Source organism: Delphinapterus leucas, chromosome 7 (genome assembly GCF_059928025.1).
Source record: "Delphinapterus leucas isolate spDelLeu-1000000601 "Yukka" chromosome 7, BTC_Dleu_Yukka2, whole genome shotgun sequence".
NCBI classification, from domain to species: domain Eukaryota; kingdom Metazoa; phylum Chordata; class Mammalia; order Artiodactyla; family Monodontidae; genus Delphinapterus; species Delphinapterus leucas.
The window spans coordinates 77,348,794-77,369,450 of NC_143135.1; the positions used below are offsets into that span (position 1 = coordinate 77,348,794).

At 38.0% G+C, this 20,657-nt stretch overlaps 1 protein-coding gene across 1 annotated transcript in view; it reads left to right on the top strand.

Moving 5' to 3' along the window:
- The window catches only part of CEP126 (centrosomal protein 126), a 92,084-nt gene that overhangs the window by 23,887 nt on the left and 47,540 nt on the right, over nt 1-20,657 (top strand). The window contains 2 exon segments of the mRNA XM_089915877.1: nt 13,264-13,409; nt 20,524-20,635. Of these exon segments, the coding sequence (XP_089772003.1) occupies nt 13,264-13,409; nt 20,524-20,635 (258 nt within the window).

Below are 20,657 nucleotides of genomic sequence, written 5' to 3' on the forward strand. Positions count from 1 at the left end.
TGCCAGGTAGAGTAATCTTGATTGTAGGTTTTTCCTTTTCATCCCTTTAAATATGTCCTGCCACTCCTTTCTGGCTTGCAGAGTTTCTCTTGAAATATCAGCTGTTAGCCTGATGGGGATTCCCTTGTATGTTATTTGTTGTTTGTCCCTTGCTGCTTTTAATACTTTTTCTTTGTATTTAATTTTTGATATTTTGATTAATATGTGTCTTGGCAGGTTTCTTCTTGGATTTATCCTGTATGGGACTCTCTGGGACTCCTGGACTTGATTGACTATTTCTTCTCCCTTATTAGTGGAGTTTTCAACTATAATCTCTTCAAATATTTCTCAGTCCCTTTCTTTTTGTCTTCTTCTTCTGGGAACCCTATAATTCGAATGTTGCTGCATTTAATGTTGTCCCAGAGGTCTCTGAGACTGTCCTCAATTCTTTTCATTCTTTTATCTTTATCCTGCTCTCTGGTAGTTATTTCCACAATTTTATCTTCCTGGTCATTTATCTGTTCTTCTGCCTCAGTTATTGTGCTGTTGGTTCCTTGTAGAGAATTTTTAATTTCAATTTATTTTGTTGTTCATCATTGTTTGTTTACTCTTTAGTTCTTCTAGGTCCTTGTTAAACTTTTCTTGTATTTTCTCCATTCTATTTCCAAGATTTTGGATCAGCTTTACTATCATTACTCTGAATTCTTTTTCAGGTAGACCGCCTATTTCCTTTCCTTTGTTTGGTCTGGTGGGTTTCTACCTTGCTCCTTCATCTGCTGTGTGTTTCTCTGTCTTCTTATTTTGCTTAACTTATTGTGTTGGGGTCTCCTTTTCGCAGGCTGAAAGTTTGTAGTTCCGTTGTTTTTGGTGTCTGCCCCCAGTGGGTAAAGTTGTTTCATTGGGTTGTGTAAGCTTCCTGGTGGAGGAGACTGGTGCTTGTGTCTTTTGAATGAGGCTGGATCTTTTCTTTCTGTTCGGCAGGACCCTGTCTGGTGGTGTGTTTTGGGGTGTCTGTGACCTTGTTATGATTTTAGGCAACCTCTGTGCTAATGGGTCGGGTTGTGTGCTTATCTTGCTAATTGTTTGGCGTCGGGTGCCCAGCACTGTTGCTTGCTTGTCTTTGAGTGCAGCTGGGTCTTAGCCTTGAGATGGAGATCTCTGGCAGAGCTTCTTTTGCCACTAGATATTATGGGGAAGTGGGAGGTCTCTCGTGGACCAATGTCCTGAACTTGGCTCTCCCACCTCAGAGGCATAGGCCTGACACCCAGCCAGAGCACCAAGACCCTGTCAACCGCATGGCTCAGAAGAAATGGGAGAAACAAACAAAGAAAGAAAATAAGACAACAGAATAAAGTTATTAAAATTTTAAAAATATATTAAAATTTTTTTAATATTTAAAAGTAATTTAATAAAAGACAGACAGAACCTTGGGACAAATTGTAAAGGCAAAGCTATACAGACAAAATCACACAAAGAAGCATACACATACTCACAAAAAGAGAAAAAGGAAAAATATATATATGTATATATTTTTAAAAAAAGGAAGAGAGCAACCAAATCAATAAACAAATCTACCAATGATAATAAACTCTAAATACTAAACTGAGATAAACATAAAACTAGAAACAAATTAGTTGCAGAAAGCAAACCCCAAGTCTACTGTTGCTCCCAAAGTCCAACACCTCAATTTTTGGATGATTTGTTGTCTATTCAGGTATTCCGGAGATGCAGGGTACATCAAGTTGATTGTTGACATTTAATCCACTGCTTCTGAGGCTGCTGAGAGAAACTTTCCTTTCTCTTCTTTGTTCGCACAGCTCCTGGGGTTCAGCTTTGCATTTGGCCCTGCCACTGCATGTAGGTCGCCTGGGGGCATGTGTTCTTCCCTCAGACAGGATGGGGTTAAAGGAGCATCTTATTAGGGGGCTCTGGCTCACTCAGGCCAGGGAGAGGGAGGGATACGGAATGCAGGGCAAGCCTGCGGTGGCAGAGGCCAGCGTGATGTTGCAACAGCCTGAGGTGTGCTGTGTGTTCTCCCAGCAAAGTTGTCCTTGGTTCATGGGACCCTGGCAGTGGTGGGCTTGCCAGGCTCCCGGGAGGGGAGTTGTGGATAGTGACCTGTGCTTGCACACAAGCTTCTTGGTGGCTGCAGCAGCAGCCTTAGCATTTCATGCCCATCTCTGGTGTCTGTGCTGATAGCCGCAGCTTGCACCCATCTCTGGAGCTCATTTAGAAGGTGCTCTGAATCCCCTCTCCTTGCGCACCCCAAAACAATGGTCTCTTGCCTCTTAGGCAGTTCCAGACTTTTTCCTGGACTCCCTCCAGCTAGCTGTGGCACACTAGCCCCCTTCAGGCTGTGTTCACACAGCCAACCCCAGTCCTATCCCTAGGATCTCAACTCTGAAACCAGAGCCTTAGCTCCCAACCCCCTCCAGTCCCGGTGGGTGAGTAGACAAGCCTCTCGGGCTGGTGAGTGCTGGTCAGCATTGATCCTCTGTGCGGGAATCTCTGTGCTTTGCCATCTGCACCCCTGTTGCTGCGCTGTCCTCCGTGGCTCTGAAGCTTCCCCCCGGACCACACACCGTCTCCACCAGTGAAGGGCCTTCCTAGTGTGTGGAAACATTTCCTCCTTCACAGCTCCCTCCCAGAAGTGCAGGTCCTGTCCCTATTCTTTTGTCTCTGTTTTTTCTTTTTTCTTTTTCCCTACTCAGGCATGTGGGGAGTTTCTTGCCTTTTGGGAAGTCTGAGGTCTTCTGCCAGCATTCAGTAGGTGTTCTGTAGGAGTTGTTCCAAATGTAGATGTATTTCTGATGTATTTCTGGAGAGGAAGGTCATCTCCACATCTTACTCTTCCACCATCTTGAAGGTCTCCCCCTCAGTTACTCTTAATTACTACAGCTTGGGTTCTATTGTTAAAGAAAGTTATTGCAATGGTGGTTATTTGTTCTCTTCTTAAGAATATTTCCAACAGAAGAAAATTATATGTCATAGCTGTAAATTCCCAGGAAACCAGAACAAACAGTTTAGTATATGGCCATCATTTTATGAGGTGTCTCGCTTTGAGCCAAGGTGGTCTACATCTTTCATGAGGCAAATTGTACATGTTAAATAGACCCTTTTAATGTTGCTAAGGCACATTATTCACAATACACAATCTAAAAGTCTGTTAATGGATAAAGAAAATGTGGAATATATATACCATGGAATATTACTCAGCCTTAAAAAAAAGGAAATCCTGTCATTTGCAACAATATGAATGAATCTGGAGGACATTATACTAAGTGAAATAAGCCAGACACAGAAAGACAAGTATTACATGATCTTTCACTTATATGTAGACTCTAAAAAAAAAAGTTGACTTCATAGTAACAGAGTGGAATTGTGGTTTATGGAGGCTGGTGGGAGGGTGTGGGATAAAAGGAAAGAGATTGATTAAAGGATACAGACTTTGATTTATAAGATGAGTAAGTTCTGGAAATCTAATGCACAGTGACTGTAGTTAGTAATAATGTATTATATATTGGAAATTTGCTAAGAGAGTAGAGCTCAAGTGATCTCACCACACACACAAAAGAAGTAACTATGAAAGGTGATCGATATGTTAATTATTTTGATTGTTGTAATCATTTCATAATGTATACATATATATCAAAATATCATGTTGTAAACCTTTAATATATATACTTTTTATTTATCAAAAAAAAATGTTTTTATGTTGCCAAGACAGACCATGTTTCAGACCATGTTTCTTCTGTGAAAAAGGCTAATCCCAGGGTTAATGGGATGCAGCAACATACTCTTCCAACTCTGCATTCTACAATGGTAGAGAAGCTATCTTTCTCATTTTTATCACCAGATCCTGCTATTCCCACAGCACTTACCACAGTGCCTGGCACATATTAGCATAAAAGAAAATCAATAACTAGTCATTAACTGAATAATGAAGGAACTACAGTAATCATCACTACAACTGCTTATCAAAACTTTTTATTATTGGGCCTATTAGTTTAGGAGTGGAAACGTCTGCTTTTTGATCACATTCCATCTCTGGTTTAATTTGATTCAGTCTATCACAGGCTTTATTTCCTATGGTCCAAGAAAGGGCTGTGTGAAATTATTATTACTATCTATATACGTTTTATCCCAGAGAACAGGGCCACTGTGGAACAATATAAAAATTGTTGAGGATGAGGTATAAGGAATCATTATTGCTACTCATTATCACTTCTAACAATTTCTCTCTCTTTTCTTTAAAATTCCCCAGTTCTTCTGAAGCAAATCCCATCAAAACTATGTTGCTCACCACTTCCTCTCTGATTGTAGCCACTTATAGATCCTCTATGTCATCCCTTGAAAGTTTTAGCACCTGGCTCTTTTTGTCTCCCTACCACTATTACAGTGATTGTTCTTTGTAATTTTAATATTTGCCTAGACCATCCATCCAACCTGGTGACCTGTTATTTTCTTGAACTTCACCCAGTCAATGGCACCTCACCTCAGCTGTTACCAATTGCTCCTCCACCTCCAAAACCTAAATTTCAAGCATCTCAGTCTCTAATCTATACCTCCTATCTTTCCATATCACCTCCTCCTAGTACTCTGAATTCAGCAATTCTAAGACTACACTCCAGTCCACTTATCCTATCACCCTTTCTCTGTTCATTCCATGCCTCATATCTGCACTTTTATTCAAACTGAGCTTCTCACTCCATGATCTGTCATTATCATTCCTTTGCATATACCCTCAAGTCCCTTGTAGTTTATTTCTACCTTTATAACAACCACTGCTCTGACTTCTGTCATCAGAATTCGTTTTGCCTGTTTTTGCACTTTTGTTTCTGGCTTCTTTTTCTTAATGTTGAGAGTCATCCATGTCATTACATATATCAGTAGTTCATTCTTTTTTATTGCTGAGTGGCATTATATTGTAAGAAAATACCATAATTTGTTTATCCATTTTCCTATTGATGGACATTATGTTTTTTCAATTTATGACTATTAATAAAGCTGCTGGCTGAAAGATAATTCACATGAAAGAATCAATAATTAAGAAAATTTTTTTGTGGACGTGTGTTTCATTTCTCCCAATAAATACCTAAAAGTAGAATTGCTGGGTCTTAGGGTATGTGTGTGTTTATCCACAGTTTTACAAAAGGGCTAACCATTTACACACCCACCAGCAATGTACATGAGCCCCAGTGGCTTTTAGAACCTTCCAATCCAGTCTGTTTCATTTTAGCCGTATAATAGGTTTTAAATGGTTATATTTTGCACTTCCTTGACTAGCCATTCCTGTATGGTTTTTGTGAAGTCTCTGTTCTAATATTTTGTTCTTTTTTTTTTTTTTTACACGGGCCTCTCACCCTTGTGGCCTCTCTGCAAGGAGCACAGGCTCCGGACGCGCGGCTCAGCAGCCATGGCTCATGGGCTTAGCCGCCCCGCGGCATGTGGGATCTTCCCGGACTGGGGCACGAACCCGTGTCCCCTGCCTCGGCAGGCAGACTCTCAACCACTGCGCCACCAGGGAAGCCCTATTTTGTTCATTTTTTAATTGGGTTGTCATTTTCTTCTTATAAGTTTTTTAATGTATTCTGGATACAATTTCTTCATATCATAAACATAAATCCCCTAATTCAAAGACAAAGAGTTTCCACAGGAAAAGCAGTAGCCAAAGCAATATCTTGTGTCAATTCCCCAACCTCCAGTCCCCAAAGGGCAGTGTACTGAAGGCCAGACAGCAGTTATACATGCAGTGGGGTTCATTACAGAGTCGGAACCACAGAATTGGGAAACTGATCTTATGCATGGCTACTGCCCATCCTCCCCTCCAGAGAGGGAGAGAGAGGCATCCTATCTTTACTCTGGAATGTAAGCAAGGAGAGATCTCTATCTTTACTACCCCAGGTTGTCTCCAGGAAGAGAAACCTCTCTAAGCTTTACTATCCTGGAATGTCTCCTTATACAAACATTTTGAACTGGGCTGTAAATGCCTTCACACAGAGGACCCGGACTGTGTGGAAACATGAAATATTCATAGAGAATTATCTCCCAAAACCAAGACTCTGCCTTTTAAATGGAGTGTTTCATCCATTTCCATTTAATAATTATTGAAATGGTTTGATTTAGGTCTATCATTTAACTTCGTTTTCTATTAATTCTGTATTTTTTCTACTGTTTGTCTTTTCCTCCTTCCCTGTCTTACTTTGGCTTAGTAAAAACAATTTTTTTTCCAATTTTCCTTTATTCAGTGGCTCCTCTAGGAATTAAAAATTCATTCTTAACTATTTAGAGTTAATATTGGATCATTTCACATAAAATATGAGGATCTTTTAACATTATAATTCTGTCTACCCCACCCCAACTCTGGCATCGTTTGTGCTATTATTGTCATTTCTTTTACATCTTTACATGTTATAAACCCAAAATACAATGTTGTATTTTTTTGTATTAAACCCTCAGTAGTCTTTTTAACAGTTAGAGAAGAGAGAATTAACATACTATTTTCCATTTACCCACAAATTTATTTTTCCAGTGTTCTTCATTCCTTTGTGGAGATCCATGTTTCCATCTGGTGTAATTTCCCTTTAGCCTGAAGAACTTCCTTTGGCATTTCTTGTAGTGGAGGACATCTGGCAACAAACACTCTCAGCTTTTGTTTATCTGAAGATAACTTTAGTTTGCTTTCATTTTTGAAAGAGAGTTGCACTGAATACACAATTCTGAGTTAAGAGCTATTTTCTTTTAGCACTATAAAAATGCCACTCTCTTGCCTTCTGACCTTCATGTTTCTCACTGAGAATTAGCTGTCATTCATATTGTTGCTCCCCTATATGTAATGTGTCTTTTTTCTGTAACTACCTTTAATATTTTTTTAAATCATGCAAGTAATATATGTTTAATATAGAAATTTTTTTTAATTTAACTTTTATATTAGAGTATAGTTTATGTACAATGATGTGATAGATTCAGGTCTACAGCAAAGTGAATCCATTATAAACATATATCCATTCTTTTTCAGATTCTTTTCCCATAGCAGATGTTACAGAATGTTGAATAAAGTTCCCTGTGTTATGCAGTAGGTCCTTGTTGATTATCTATCTTATATATAGTAGTGTTTGTGTTAAACCCAAACTCCTAATTTATCCCTCCCCTGCACCTTTCCCCTTTAGTAAACATAAGTTTGTTTACTAAGTCTGTGAGTCTGTTTCTGTTTTGTAAATAAGTTCATTTGTACCATTTTTGAAGATTCCACATATAAGTGATATATATGATATTTGTCTTTATCTGTCTGGCTTACTTCACTTAGTATGATAATCTCTAGGTCCGTCCATACTGCTGCAAATGGCATTATTTCATTCTTTTTATGGCTGAGTAATATTCCATTGTATATTTGCACCACATCTTCTTTATCCATTCCTCTGTTGATGAACATTTAGCTTGCTTCCATGTCTTGGCTATTGTAAATAGTGCTGCAATGAACATTGGGGTGCATATAACTTTTCAAATTATGTTTTCTCTGGACATATGCCCCAGAGTGGGATTGCAGGATCATATGGTAGCTCTATTTTTAGTTTTTTAAGGAACTGCCATACTGTTCATAATAGCTGTACCAATTTACATTCCTACCAACAATGTAGGAGGGTTCCCTTTTCTCCACACCCTCTCCAGCATTTGTTATTTGTAGACTTTTTGATGATGACCATTCTGACCAGTGTGAGGTGATACCTCATTGTAGTTTTGACCTGTGTTTCTCTAATAATTAGTGATGTTGAGCATCTTTTCATGTGTTTATTAACCATCTGTATGTCTTCTTTGGAGAAATGTCTAGTTAGATCTTCCACCTATTTTTTGATTGTTTTTCTTTTTTAATTGAGCTGCATGAGCTGTTAGTATATTTTGGAGATTAATCCCTTGTCAGTTGCTTCATTTGCAAATATTTTCTCCCATTCTGAGGGTTGTTTTTTCGTTTTGTTTGTGGTTTCCTTTGTCATGCAAAAGCTTTTAAGTTTAATTAGGTTCCATTTGTTTATTTTTGTTTTTATTTTCATCACTCTAAGAAGTGGATCAAAATATCTTGCTGTGATTTATGTCAGAAAGTGTTCTGCCTATGTTTTCCTCTAAGAGTTTTATGGTATCTGGCCTTACATTTAGGTCTTTAATCCATTTGGAGTTTATTTTTGTGTATGGTGTTAGGGAGTGTTCTAATTTCATTCTTTTACATGTAGTTGTCCAGTTTTCCCAGCACCACTTATTGAAGAGACTGTCTTTTCTCCATTGTATATTCTTCCCTCCTTTGTCATAGATTAGGTGATCATAAGTGTGTGGGTTTACCTCTAGGGTTTCTATCCTGTTCCACTGATCTATATTTCTGTTTTTGAACCAGTATCATACTGGTTTGGTGGCTGTAGCTTTGTAGTATAGTGTGAAGTCAGGGAGCCAGATTCCTCCAGCTCTGTTTTTCTTTCTCAAGATTACTTTGGCTGTTAGGGGTATTCTGTGTTTTCATACAAATTATAAAATTTTTTGTTCTAATTCTGTGAAAAATGCCATTGGTAATTTGATAGGGATTGCATTGAATCTGTAGATTGCTTTGGGTAGTATAGTCATTTTCACAATATTTATTCTTCCAATCTGTCTGGTTTTGGTATCAGGGTGATGGGGACCTCATAGAATGAGTTTGGGAGTTTTTCTTCCTCTGCAAATTTTTGGAAGAGTTTTAGAAGAATAGGTGTTAGCTCTTCTCTAAACATTTGATTGAATTCGCCTGTGAAGCTATCTGGTTCTGGACTTTTGATTGTTGGAAGATTTTTTATCATAGTTTCAATTTCATTACTTGTGATTTGTCTGTTCATATTTTCTGTTTCTTCCTGGTTCAATCTTGGAAGGTTGTACCTTTCTAAGAAGTTGTCCATTTGTTCCAGGTTGACCATGTTTCGGCATGTAGTTGCTTGTAGTAGTCTCTTATGATCCTTTGTATTTCTGTGGTGTCAGTTGTAACTTCTCCTTTTTCATTTCTAATTTTATTGATTTGATTCCACTCCCTTTTTTTCTTGATGAGTCTGGCTAAAGGTTTATCAATTTTGTTTATCTTTTCAAAGAACCAGCTTTAGTTTTATTGATCTTTTCTATTTTCTTCACCTCCGTTTCATTTATTTCTAGTCTGATCTTTATGATTTCTTTTGTTCTGCTAACTTTGGGTTCTGTTTGTTCTTTCTCTAATTGATTTAGGTGTAAGGTTAAGTTGTTTATTTGAGATTTTTCTTGTTTCTTGAGCTGGGATTGTATTGGTATAAATTTCCCTCTTAGAACTACTTTTGCTGAGTCCCATAGGTTTTGGATTGTCATATTTTCATTGTCATTTGTCTCCAGGTACTTTTTAAAATTTTCTCTTTGATTTCTTCAGTGATACATTGTTTATTTAGTAACATATTGTTTAGCCTCCATGTGTTTGTATTTTTTATGGTGTATTTTCTATAATTGATTTCTAGTCTCATAGCATTGCGGTTAGAAAAGACGCTTGATATGATTTCAGTTTTCTTAAATTTACCGAGGCTTTATTTTTGACTGGCCATATGATCCATCCTGGAGAATTTCTATGTACATTTGAGAAGAAAGTGTATTCTGTTGCTTTTGGATGGAATGTCCTATAAATATCAATTAAGTCTACCTGGTCTAATGTGTCATTTAAGGCTTGTGTTTCCTTATTAATTTTCTATCTGGGTGATCTGTCCATTGCTGTAAGTGGGGTGTTAAAGTCCCCCACTATTATTATGTTACTGTCAATTTCCCCTTTTATGGCTGTTACATTTGCCTTATATATTGTGGAGCACCTATGTTGAGTGCATATATATTTACAATTGTTATGTTTTCTTTTTGGATTGATCCCTTGATCATTATGTAGTGTCCTTCCTAGTCTCTTGCAACAGTCTTTATTTTAAGGTCTATTTTATCTGATGTGAGTATTGCTACTCCAGCTTTCTTTTGATTTCCATTTGCATAGAATATCTTTTTCCAACCCCTCAGTTTCAGTCTGTATGTGTCCCTAGGTCTGAAGTGGGTCTCTTGTAGACAGCATATATATGGGTCCAGTTTTTGTATCCATTCAGCCAGTCTGTGTCTTTTGGTTGGAGCATTTAATCCATTTACATTTAAGGTAATTATCAATATGTATGTTCCTATTCCCATTTTCTTAATTGTTTTGGGTTTGTTTTTGTAGGTCTTTTCCTTCTCTTGTGTTTCTTGCCTAGAGAAGTTCCATTAGCATTTATTGTAAAGCTGGTTTTGTCGTGCTGAATTCTCTTAACGTTTGCTTGTCTGTAAAGCTTTTGATGTCTCTGTAGAATCTGAATAAGATCCTTGCCGGGTAGACTAATCTTGGTTGTAGGTTTTTCCCTTTCATCACTTTAAATATATCCTGCCACTGCCTTCTGGCCTGCAGAGTGTCTGCTGAAAGATCAGCTGTTAACCTTATGGGGATTCCCCTGTGTGTTATTTGTTCCATTTCCCTTGCTGCTTTTAATATTTTTTCTTTGTGTTTAGTTTTTGTTAGTTTGATTAATATGTGTCTTGCTGTGTTCCTCCTTGGATTTATCCTGTATGGGACTCTCTGGGCTTCTTGGACCTGGGTGACTCTTTCTTTTCCCATGTTAAGAAAGTTTTGGACTATAATCTCTTCACATATTTTCTCAGACCCTTTCTCTTTTTCTTCTTCTTCAAGGACCCCTATAATTCAAATATTGCCACGTTTAATGTTGCCCCAGAAGTTCTGAGACTGCCCTCATTTCTTTTCATTCTTTTTTCTTTATTTTGTTCTGTGGCAGTTACTTCCACCATTCTATATTCCAGCACACGTATCCATTCTTCTGCTTCAGTTATTCTGCTATTGATTCCTTCTAGTGTATGTTTCATTTAAGTTATTGTATTGTTCATCTCTGTTTATTTTTTCTTTAGTTCTTCTAGGTCTAAAGAAACATTTCTTGTCTTTTCTCGATTTATGCTTGTATTCTATTTCTTAGATCTTGCATCATCTTTACTATCACATTACTCTGAATTCTTTTTCAGGTAGATTGCCTATTTCCTCTTCATTTATTTGGCCTTGTCTATTTTTACCTTGCTCCTTCATCTGTAACTTATTTTTCTGTCATCTCATTTTGTCTAACTTACTGTGTTTGTGGTCTCCTTTCTGCAGGCTACAGTGTTGTAGTTCCTCTTGTTTCTGGTGTCTGCCCCCTGTTGGGAGAGGTTGGTCCAGAGGCTTGTGCTGTTATTCCCTTGATAGGGGCTTTGATTTGTGTTGTGGTGATCAAATATTGCCCTAGATATTGAGCAGGGGCTCCCCTTTGCTCTGTGGTTGTCACTGCCCTGTCAGGAGTGGAGTCTACTCCCTAGTTGTTGGAGTAGAGGCCCCCAGATCTGTTTCTTCACTGTGATTCTGATCTGTGGTGCAAGGTAAGAAGAATTGGAGCATTCCCACTAGGAGAGAAGCCACTGAGTTTTCCTCCTTTAGAGCTGTTCACCTGTGTATATGCTCTGTTGTGTCCCCTTTCACCCACTGTGTGGGGTCAGAAAGTATCTGTTGTTGGCACTGCTCTCAGTCCCACCTTAACTGTGGGTATGCTGGTAATTGGCCCTGGTAACTCTCGGACATTCTTTTCACCCAGCCACCAGTGCAGGTCTACTGAGGTTAGGTCCCAGTACTGCAGTAATCATGCACCTGGACCCACTGTGGGAACTATGGAGGCAGCTCAAACTCGGTCTGGCCCTACTCCCACATGTACATGCCCACAGAGCCCACAGCTGGTAAAGCCAGACCCATCCCAGATGCAAGAGCACTTGTCCTTTCAGATGTTTTGCAGACACTGAATTTAGGAAGCTGTCAACCGAGGTGTAAGTCCACAGTTTGTGCAGCCACGAGGAGAGATTTAAGCTCTTATTTCTTAGTCACATAGCCCCTGGGGCTCAGCTGTGGTTTCAGCCCCTCCTCTGGGTGAATTTCCTAGTGCAGGGAGCTATCTGCGCCCTCCTGGGACACCATGGAAAGCCCTGGCACCCACTAGCAAATTTCCTAGTGGGAGGCGTTATCCACACACTCCCAGGACACCTGGCTGGTCCTGGAAGCCACTGGCGGATTTCCTAGTAGTGAAAGGTTTCCGTGCACTCCTGGGACAGCAGGGCCGGTTCAAGTACCCACTGATGGATTCTGGGGTAATTCTTGAAGGAGATTATTTTGAGAAGTAAAAATATCCTCTCCCACCTGTGGCACCATACCACTACCTCATACCTACCACAGAGATTGAACCACTTGAAGATCTACGGCCCTACTGCCCAGAATTATAGTTCCTAAAATCTGAGTTATTAAACTAGAATAATGCTCCAGCCAGTGGAGGTCTTCGGAAGGATGGTTAATAGTAACCTATGGCACTGAAAAATTTAAAGAGTTCTTACCAACCACCTCCCAACCCCATGTATTCCAAAGAGGTACTTGGAGGTTTCTCTACCAGTGAGTTGTAAACTTGCTTCTTCATTTTTCTCATTATCCAGAAGATAATTATTGAATCACTCAAACACACACATTCTTATGAACATAATTAATTCTTTGAAATTAATTCTTTGAATATAAACTCAAATGCCTAGGGACAATCAGAAATAAATGAAACAGGAAAGTTAAGAAAAATAGAGATGGTAAGAATTATGGGCAGGTGTTTATAACCATGTGTGAATAAGAGTCCAGGGTTGCCAAATCTTTCATATTTTCAAGAGAAGTCAAGAATCAAGATTTTTATGTAAATTGTCCAGATTTTTAGCACAGTTCAGGCTCAACATGACTGCCAATTTTGAACTTTTGGCTAAAAGAAAAAGAGAAATATACAATATTTTCCTGGTTACTCCATAATTTGCAAGACTGATTCTTTTACCAATGAGTTAGTTCTTCACATTATAGAAAATAGTGTCGCTTTTTAGAAAAGACTTTTTCCACAGCAGGGCTTGGGAAGTGGAAGTGGGACGTGTGTGCAGGCCTGCCCAAAATTAGAAAGAGCGTCATTAAAGGCCTTCTCTTAGTTGCAAAAGACCTAGATAAGGTTCTGAAATTACTATTTGCAAAGGTATTTAAATTCTTAGCAAAGGGCCTTTTTTTATTTAAAACTTGTTTTTTCTAAGTAATTAAACTTTTGAAATATGAAAACACTCTTATATAATAAATGTATTGTTTTGGAACTATTTTCTGTGTTGCGATTTTATAAACTTATTGTCAGTTCTGTTGTCCACCTTGTGTTTTAAATACAGAGCTTTTGAAGAGAAACGAAAACAACAAGAAGAAAGAGAACACCAAATCAGAGAACAAATACTTCAACAACGAAAAAAAAAGTTTGAAGAAGTTACTGAAAAATTCCAGCGGGCCCATATTCCTCTTTCACAGCGGAAGAGAACAGGTGCCTTAATTTCTAGAACAATATAAAAACAAAAAATGAAAGTTATAATCACATTCAGCTTGAGTAGACAATAAAATAAATTAAGAAACAAAGTGGAAATTCAGACTAAAAGGCTACTATGCCTTTTGAATAACAGGACTAAAGTGAAATGAAATGAAAAATTGCAATTTGATATAGGTTTAATTTGGAGAATTAATATTTTGTTGGCTCTATTTGTAAATGTGGAAAGCACACAAGTTTGATTCTACTTAATACTGGCTTACAGTGTTTTGTCTTTTTAAAACTGATTTAATAAATAGCTTAACATAAAAAGAAAATTTAGCATTTAGGTTTAGTAAATTTATATATATACACATATATATATATATATATATATACATATCCTTTTTTTTTTTTGTGGCTGCACCACACGGCATGTGGAATCTTAATTCCCTGACCAGGGATCAAGCCTGTGCCCCCTGCAGTGGAAGCATGAAGTCTTAACCACTGGACTGGCAGAGAAGTCGTTAGGTTTAGTAAATTAATGTCAGATTCATTTTGGCATTTTGTCCACATTTTTGCTCAAATTCATATTTGAGAGACTGGCAAAATAAAACAAAAGTACAGAGTGACATAATCCAACAATCTAAGACTGAAACCAATTCAGAATTTTAAATGATTATGTTTGATTCTTCAATATCACATCTACATTTTTTTATGCCTTACATAGTAACACAGAATTAGCAACAAAATGTCAAAGCTTCAAAAAAATAGGAGAAGCAGAACCTTTATGTATTCAGCAAACATATGTTGTGCTCCATTGTACACAGCCCTGGGCTAAGCTGAGATGCTGAGATACAGAGAAATCTAATTGTACTCTACCATTAAAGACCTCACAGTTTATTTTGGAGATGAGAGTGATATAAACAATTAATGTCAATAAATATAATTGCTATGGTAGCAGAATGTGTAAAGTACTATGAGAGCACAGAGGAAAGAACACTAAACTTATACAGGGATATGAGGGATATCATCCCTGGAAAAATTTGAATCTTAAAGAATAAGCATTTTGCCAAGCAAAGAGACAATTTAAAAACATCCCAGACATAAGGAACAGCTTTTACAAGTAAATTATACATTGCAAATACAAAGTGTATCCAAAGCATAAGATGGGGAAAAAAATGGATATAAGGCTAGAAAAATGAGTTGGAACAATTCTCTAAGAACTTTGTGTTCCATGCTAGGAATTTTGTCTTTATCCAATATGCAGTCCACTTAAAGTTTTTTAACTGGAAAGAAGCCAGTTAACTGGGTCAATAAAAGATCTTACTGAAAGTAAGGGCAGCTAGTAACACTGTTAAAAATAATAATATCTTAAACATCATAGGGGTTTATTTTTCTCTAGTGTAATATGAAGTCCTCAGTTTGGCAGTCAGGAGCTGGTTTGATGATTATGCAAAGTCACTGGGAACACAGACTCCTTCTGTCTCTCAGCTCAGCTGCCCTCAGTATGTGATTTACATAGCTTTACCCTCATGTTCATATGGTAGCGGCTGAAGCTCCAGACATAATGTCAGTGTTGTAGACAGGAAGAAGGAAGAAATGGAAAGGACAGAAGGATATACCTCTGAGCTCCCTTTAAATTGTTTTTCTAGAAGCCCCCATCTATCTGCTTATATCTAATTGGCAACTCCATCTGCAAGGGAGACTGGAAAATATAGTTGTTTTTTTTAATGTGGCTGTATTGCCACCCCTAACAATATAGGGTGTGTTACCAAGGAACAAAGGGAAAATGGATATTAGGTAGGAAACTAAGAGTCTGTGCTAAAATTAGATTTGTTAGAAAGGTAATTATCCATACAACATGGAAGGTGAATTGAAGTAGAGACATATTAAAGTAGGTAGACTAGTAGTAGACTATTTCAGTATTTGTGGCAAGAAGTGTTAAGCTGCTAAATTAAAGCACTGCACTGGATATAGAGACAGGAGGTAATATATTCAAGAGATATAATCAATAGATTCAGTTACTAATTTATCAAGATGGCTGGAAGAAAGACTAGGAGAACAATGCCCCTAGGAACTAGCGCAGAGCCTCACAAATTTTTAGCACAGTAAGGACTTGGTTAATTAATCAGTTATTTTGGTGGATGATGATATTAATCAAGGTTGCAAGTAAAGAAGAAGAATCAGGTTAGAGATAAAGATTATTTATTAAGTTTTAAATGCATTGATTTTGAGCTTCCCATGACTCATGCAAATAGGGAAATCAAATCAACAACTAGAAATATGTATCTGAAACTTAAGAAAAAGATATGGAATAGAAATTATATTTAAGAGTCACTGATGAATAGATATATAGTTGGTAAAGGAAGCCACGTGGAAAGGTAAGGTAAATATTGGATATAGATGCAGATTGAAGATAGGGCCTAAAATAGAACCTTAGTGCACACTAGCATTTATTATAAGTAGAGAAATGAAAACTAAAAATGGATTTTGAAAAGTAGTTATCAAGAAAGTAGGAAGGGAAACAAAAGCAAACAAAGAAAATTGTTATAAGAGGCCAAAGAAAAGGTAGTTTTAAGAAAGCGGATGTGGTCAGTTGTATTAAATGCCTCAGAGTACTCACCACTCATGAGTATCATTTGCCCCAGAGGGGATGCTGACTACCCAAGGGCCTACGTACAGAAAGTGAGGAGTTTTAGTAAAAACAAATGACATACACATTCACTCAATGGAATATAATGCAGCTATTAAAAAACTGGGAAATTCTTTATGGACTTATACGGAACAAACTCCAGCAGAGATAGATTTACCATAAAGCCAATAAGGTTTAAGTTTCACTGTCATGGCCTCTACATCTAATTTTATATTAGTAGTTTTGCAGTATTTTTTCTTAATGAAGCCCCCCAAATTGCATAGATTCATATCAGTATACATAATATTCTACCTTCTGTGTAAGACAAGAGGGAAATTAGAATATATATTAAGGGAGGAGATCAAGATGGTGGAGTAGGAGGACATAGAACTCACCTCCCCCAACAAACACATCAAAAGTACATCTACATGTGAAACAGTTCTCACTGGAAACTGGTAGAAAGACTCCTGTGCAGCCAAGGCTGAAAGAAAGATCCACATGGAATAGGGTAGGAAAGAAAGAGAAGCGATCAGGTTGGGACCTGTGCTCCAGGAAGGGTACTCAGAGGAAAAGGGAGATTACACAGGCAGAAATCCTCCCTGGGGAATGAGTGATTCTGTTCCAGCCACATATTGGGCACCCCAGTCCTGGGCTCCAACACAGGGAAGATGAGCCCCTAGGCTGGTTGGAGGACTGGTGGGACTAACAGGAGGGCTGTGGGAAGCCTGTACTCGAGCTTGGGGGGAGTACACGCACACTTGCTTACTCCCAAAAGACGGCAGAGAGGCAGATTGAAACTGCACAGGTGGCTGACTGGTTTCCTGAAACTGCTCTGGAGCACACCGCAGCCTGAGCCAAGTGAATGCTCAATCCCTGCTTACTTCATGTCACAGCCCCACACTGGAACTAGGGCTGCCACAACCAAAGAAACAGCTCAGCCATGAGACACAGAGGCAATTCAGAACCAAAGTGGTATCCTTTGGGTGAGGGCAGCCATTATGGACACTTGCACAGGCAGCACATCAAAAGCAGCCCAAACTCTGTATGTGGCCAAACTGTTGCAGCCTGCACCTGGTCACACACCAAGAGCTCACACTGGCCCCTCTTGTTTAAGCACTGCTTACGTCAGGGGCAAGAGTGCTGGTGCTGGGAGAGGGGAAGCTCACACTTAAATGGAACAGAGCTAGCTCAGACCCAATCCTTAGGGCTTCTGCTCCAGCAACTTGGGACCCGACCCTGGCCCCAATAAGGCAGTGACAGTCCCTGAGCAGAGAGGAAGCCCCAGCTCACTCCTGGCTCTGGCCCTCCCCCACCCCCTTCTCCAGCCCCGCATCCTTCCAAAGTGATAGCTGCCAGCACACCCTGAGGAAATACATGACTTGTGTTCATGTCAAATCCAGCCCTCCCACCAAAACCACTGGACACACAGGCTGTATAGGGATGCTCCCACATAAGGACACCCCTTCAAGACAGCAATAGGTAGCTGTTTCACCTAATTTCATAGAGACAGAGACTGTTAAGCAAAATGAGAAGACAGAAGAATTTGTCTCCATTGAAAGAGCAAGAGAAAAAAACAAATAATGAAACAGAAATAATTTACCAGATAAAGAACTCAAAGCAATAGTAATAAGAATTCTAACTGAATTAGGGAAAATATATACAATGGAATATTAGCCGCAAAAAAGAATGAAATTCTGCCATTTGCAACAATGTGGATGGACCTATAGAGTATTATCCTTATTGCAATAAGTCAGAGAAAGACAAGCTCTGTTATCACTTATGCAAAATCAAAAAAAGAAAACAAATGAATGTATATTTAAAAACAGAAATAACCTTACAGATACAAAGAACAAACTAGTGGTTACCAGTGTGGAGGGTGAAAGGGTGGAACAAATAGGAGTATAGGTTAAAACAGGGGTCCCCAACCCCTGGACCGCAGACCACTACTGGTCTGTAACCTGTTAGGAACAGGGGCGCACAGGAGGAGGTGAGCAGTGGGCAAGCGAGTGAAGCTTCATCTGCCGCTCCCCATTGCTCCCCATCACTCCCCATCACTCGCATTACTGCCTGAACCATACCCCCCAACCCCATCTGTGGAAAAATTGTCTTCCACGAAACCAGTCCCTGGTGCCAAAAAGGTTGGGGACTGCTGGGTTAAAAGACACAAACTACTATGTATAAAATAGACAAGCAGCAAGGATATACTGTACAGCACAGGGAAATATAGCCATTATTTTTTAATAATGTCAAATGGAATATAATTTATAAATATATTGAATATCTGTGTTGTACACCTGAAACTAATATAGTGTTGTAAATGAACTATACTTCAACTTTTTAAAATAGAATATATACTTAGGTATGTTTGTATTCACATAAACAGTGATAGAATACACAAATGACCAATAAGAGCAAGACTTCCAAATGTGTATTTTATTTTTTTGATTTCTGAACATGAATATATTACCTGTACAAAATATTAGATTAAAATTTTAAGAAAATGTAATGCCATGAGTGAAGAGCAACAACAAAGCTATGATAAATAACTGTTTATTTAGTTGTCTATTGGTTTAGTTTATTCCCAAATTATGAGAGTTAAACCAAAGGTTCACCCTATGTGCATGATAACTGATGCTTCCCCTTGCTTCGAAAAAGGGATTGGGAGTTCCGATGAGGTCAGAAAATTTTTGGAGTCAGAGAATTGTTGGAGTTAGAATATTAGAGCAAAAGAACTGGAAGGAGGAGCCTAGTGGTTTAAATGAAATAATAAAGCCCGAATACACCATAAGTATACAAAAAATGTAAGCTTAAATTTTCATCAGTGAGTATGAGGTAGTGACTAGAAGGTCATTAGACAACAGCAACAAGAAAGAGTAATGGGTGTTTGTAAACTGTTTGTAAAACTACCTTAGTTTTAAAGGTAGTTTTTAAGTTCTCTTTGATAGACAATAAGTGGTGAGTGTTAATAAAAGCAAAGTCTCAGACTATAGTCTAGCACAACTAAACATTTTTTAGCAAAGCAGACAAAAAACGATTGGTACTACTTGTTTGCTAAGCTCAATAAAGTCCCAGTCCTCCGTCCTTTTAGGTGCTCTGACTACACTTTATATGAAAGGTCCACTCAGACTTACACAGTCACATTCCAGAGACAAAATTTACGTGCCTTCTGGCATTGGACCATCAGAAATATTCCTGTTTAACAGCTGGAGCCAAGACTAATCAGAGATCAAACCTCAATACCATCTGTAAGGGTATAGGGTATAGACCTCCCTAGATTCTTATTCTCTGTTCATGCAAGGGTAGAGAGTGATTAAAATATTTTAGGAAAGTCCACTTAAATATCTTAAATTTCAACAAAGAAAATCCATTTTTAACATTCATCAGGCTGTGCAACTGGCCATTAGTTTTTCCAATAAGGAACCATTTGAGACATTGATTATGCTAATTAGAAAAACAATCAAAATCTAAAGCTTGATAGTTTCTGCCTCAAGAGGATTGGCCCTTTATGATTAGAATATCCAGCAAACCATCTTGTAACTGTGCATTTTTCACTGGTATTTTATGCAATCACCCCTTGACTCTAGAGTTCAAGTTTGAACTAACCCATTCATAAAAATATACTGGTTTTGCTTAAACATTTTAAGGTAAATAACAAACATTATAATAGTGGAAAAGTCTGAGGACATGGGTTTTTTAAAGAAGAAAGGAGGAAACAGTTTGGTAGTGTCACTGGAGAGCTAGAAAGTCACCTATTCTACCTTCAGACCTTGAGTTATTTTTAGTTATTTGTGCCTCCCCATAAGAGGGCTGAAGGAAAAGCAATATCCTTTAAAAAGAAGCTATGTTTCACCTGAAACAAAAAGGTGTGTACCAAAGTGCACAATGGAAATTCTTGGGAAAGTGGATACTTATGGGATCTAGGGTTGGATTAGAGGTTGTGCAGAGTGGTATGTGGAGGAGTGTCCATATAATGTATGACCTTGAACAAGTTACTTAGCTTCTCTATGCTTCAGTTTCCTCAGATGCAAAATGGAGATTCAAATAGCATCTGCCTCAAAGGCCTTAGTAAGAATTAAATTAGTTAATACTTATACAGTGCTTAAAAATAATGTCTTTAACAGTAAATGCTCAATAAATGTTAAATGGTGTTTTTATATCTTCCCCTTTTCTTCATAAGAGTATTTGTAAATTTTGTCAGAAGTTTATGGAACTATGAAATCAGATATCATGGAGTTTGCATGCCACACTAAAAAGGCTGGACATTTCTCAATGTTTCATTTTTCCAAATAAATATTCTTAAAATTGGTGATGATAATTTTGAGGTAACTGTTTCTTATTGGGGAATTGGGTGTCTACATTTAAAATATTTACACTATTCTAAAAAATATTTTTTACAAAAATTTTAAGGTAGTATTTTATCATTGACCAATTAAGTTATATATAAACAGAGTGTTGAAGATGAAGTGCTTCTGTACTATTTGACCTTTATTATCCCCTTAGTTTTTCAAAAACCAGTTCCTCCATTAGAAGAGGCCCTCAAACAAATTCAGGAATCCAACTTAAAATCAGAGGTAAACCTTCCCTCTTCCCACAGACCAATAATAGACTGGAGGTAAGTAATTTATGATTATCAT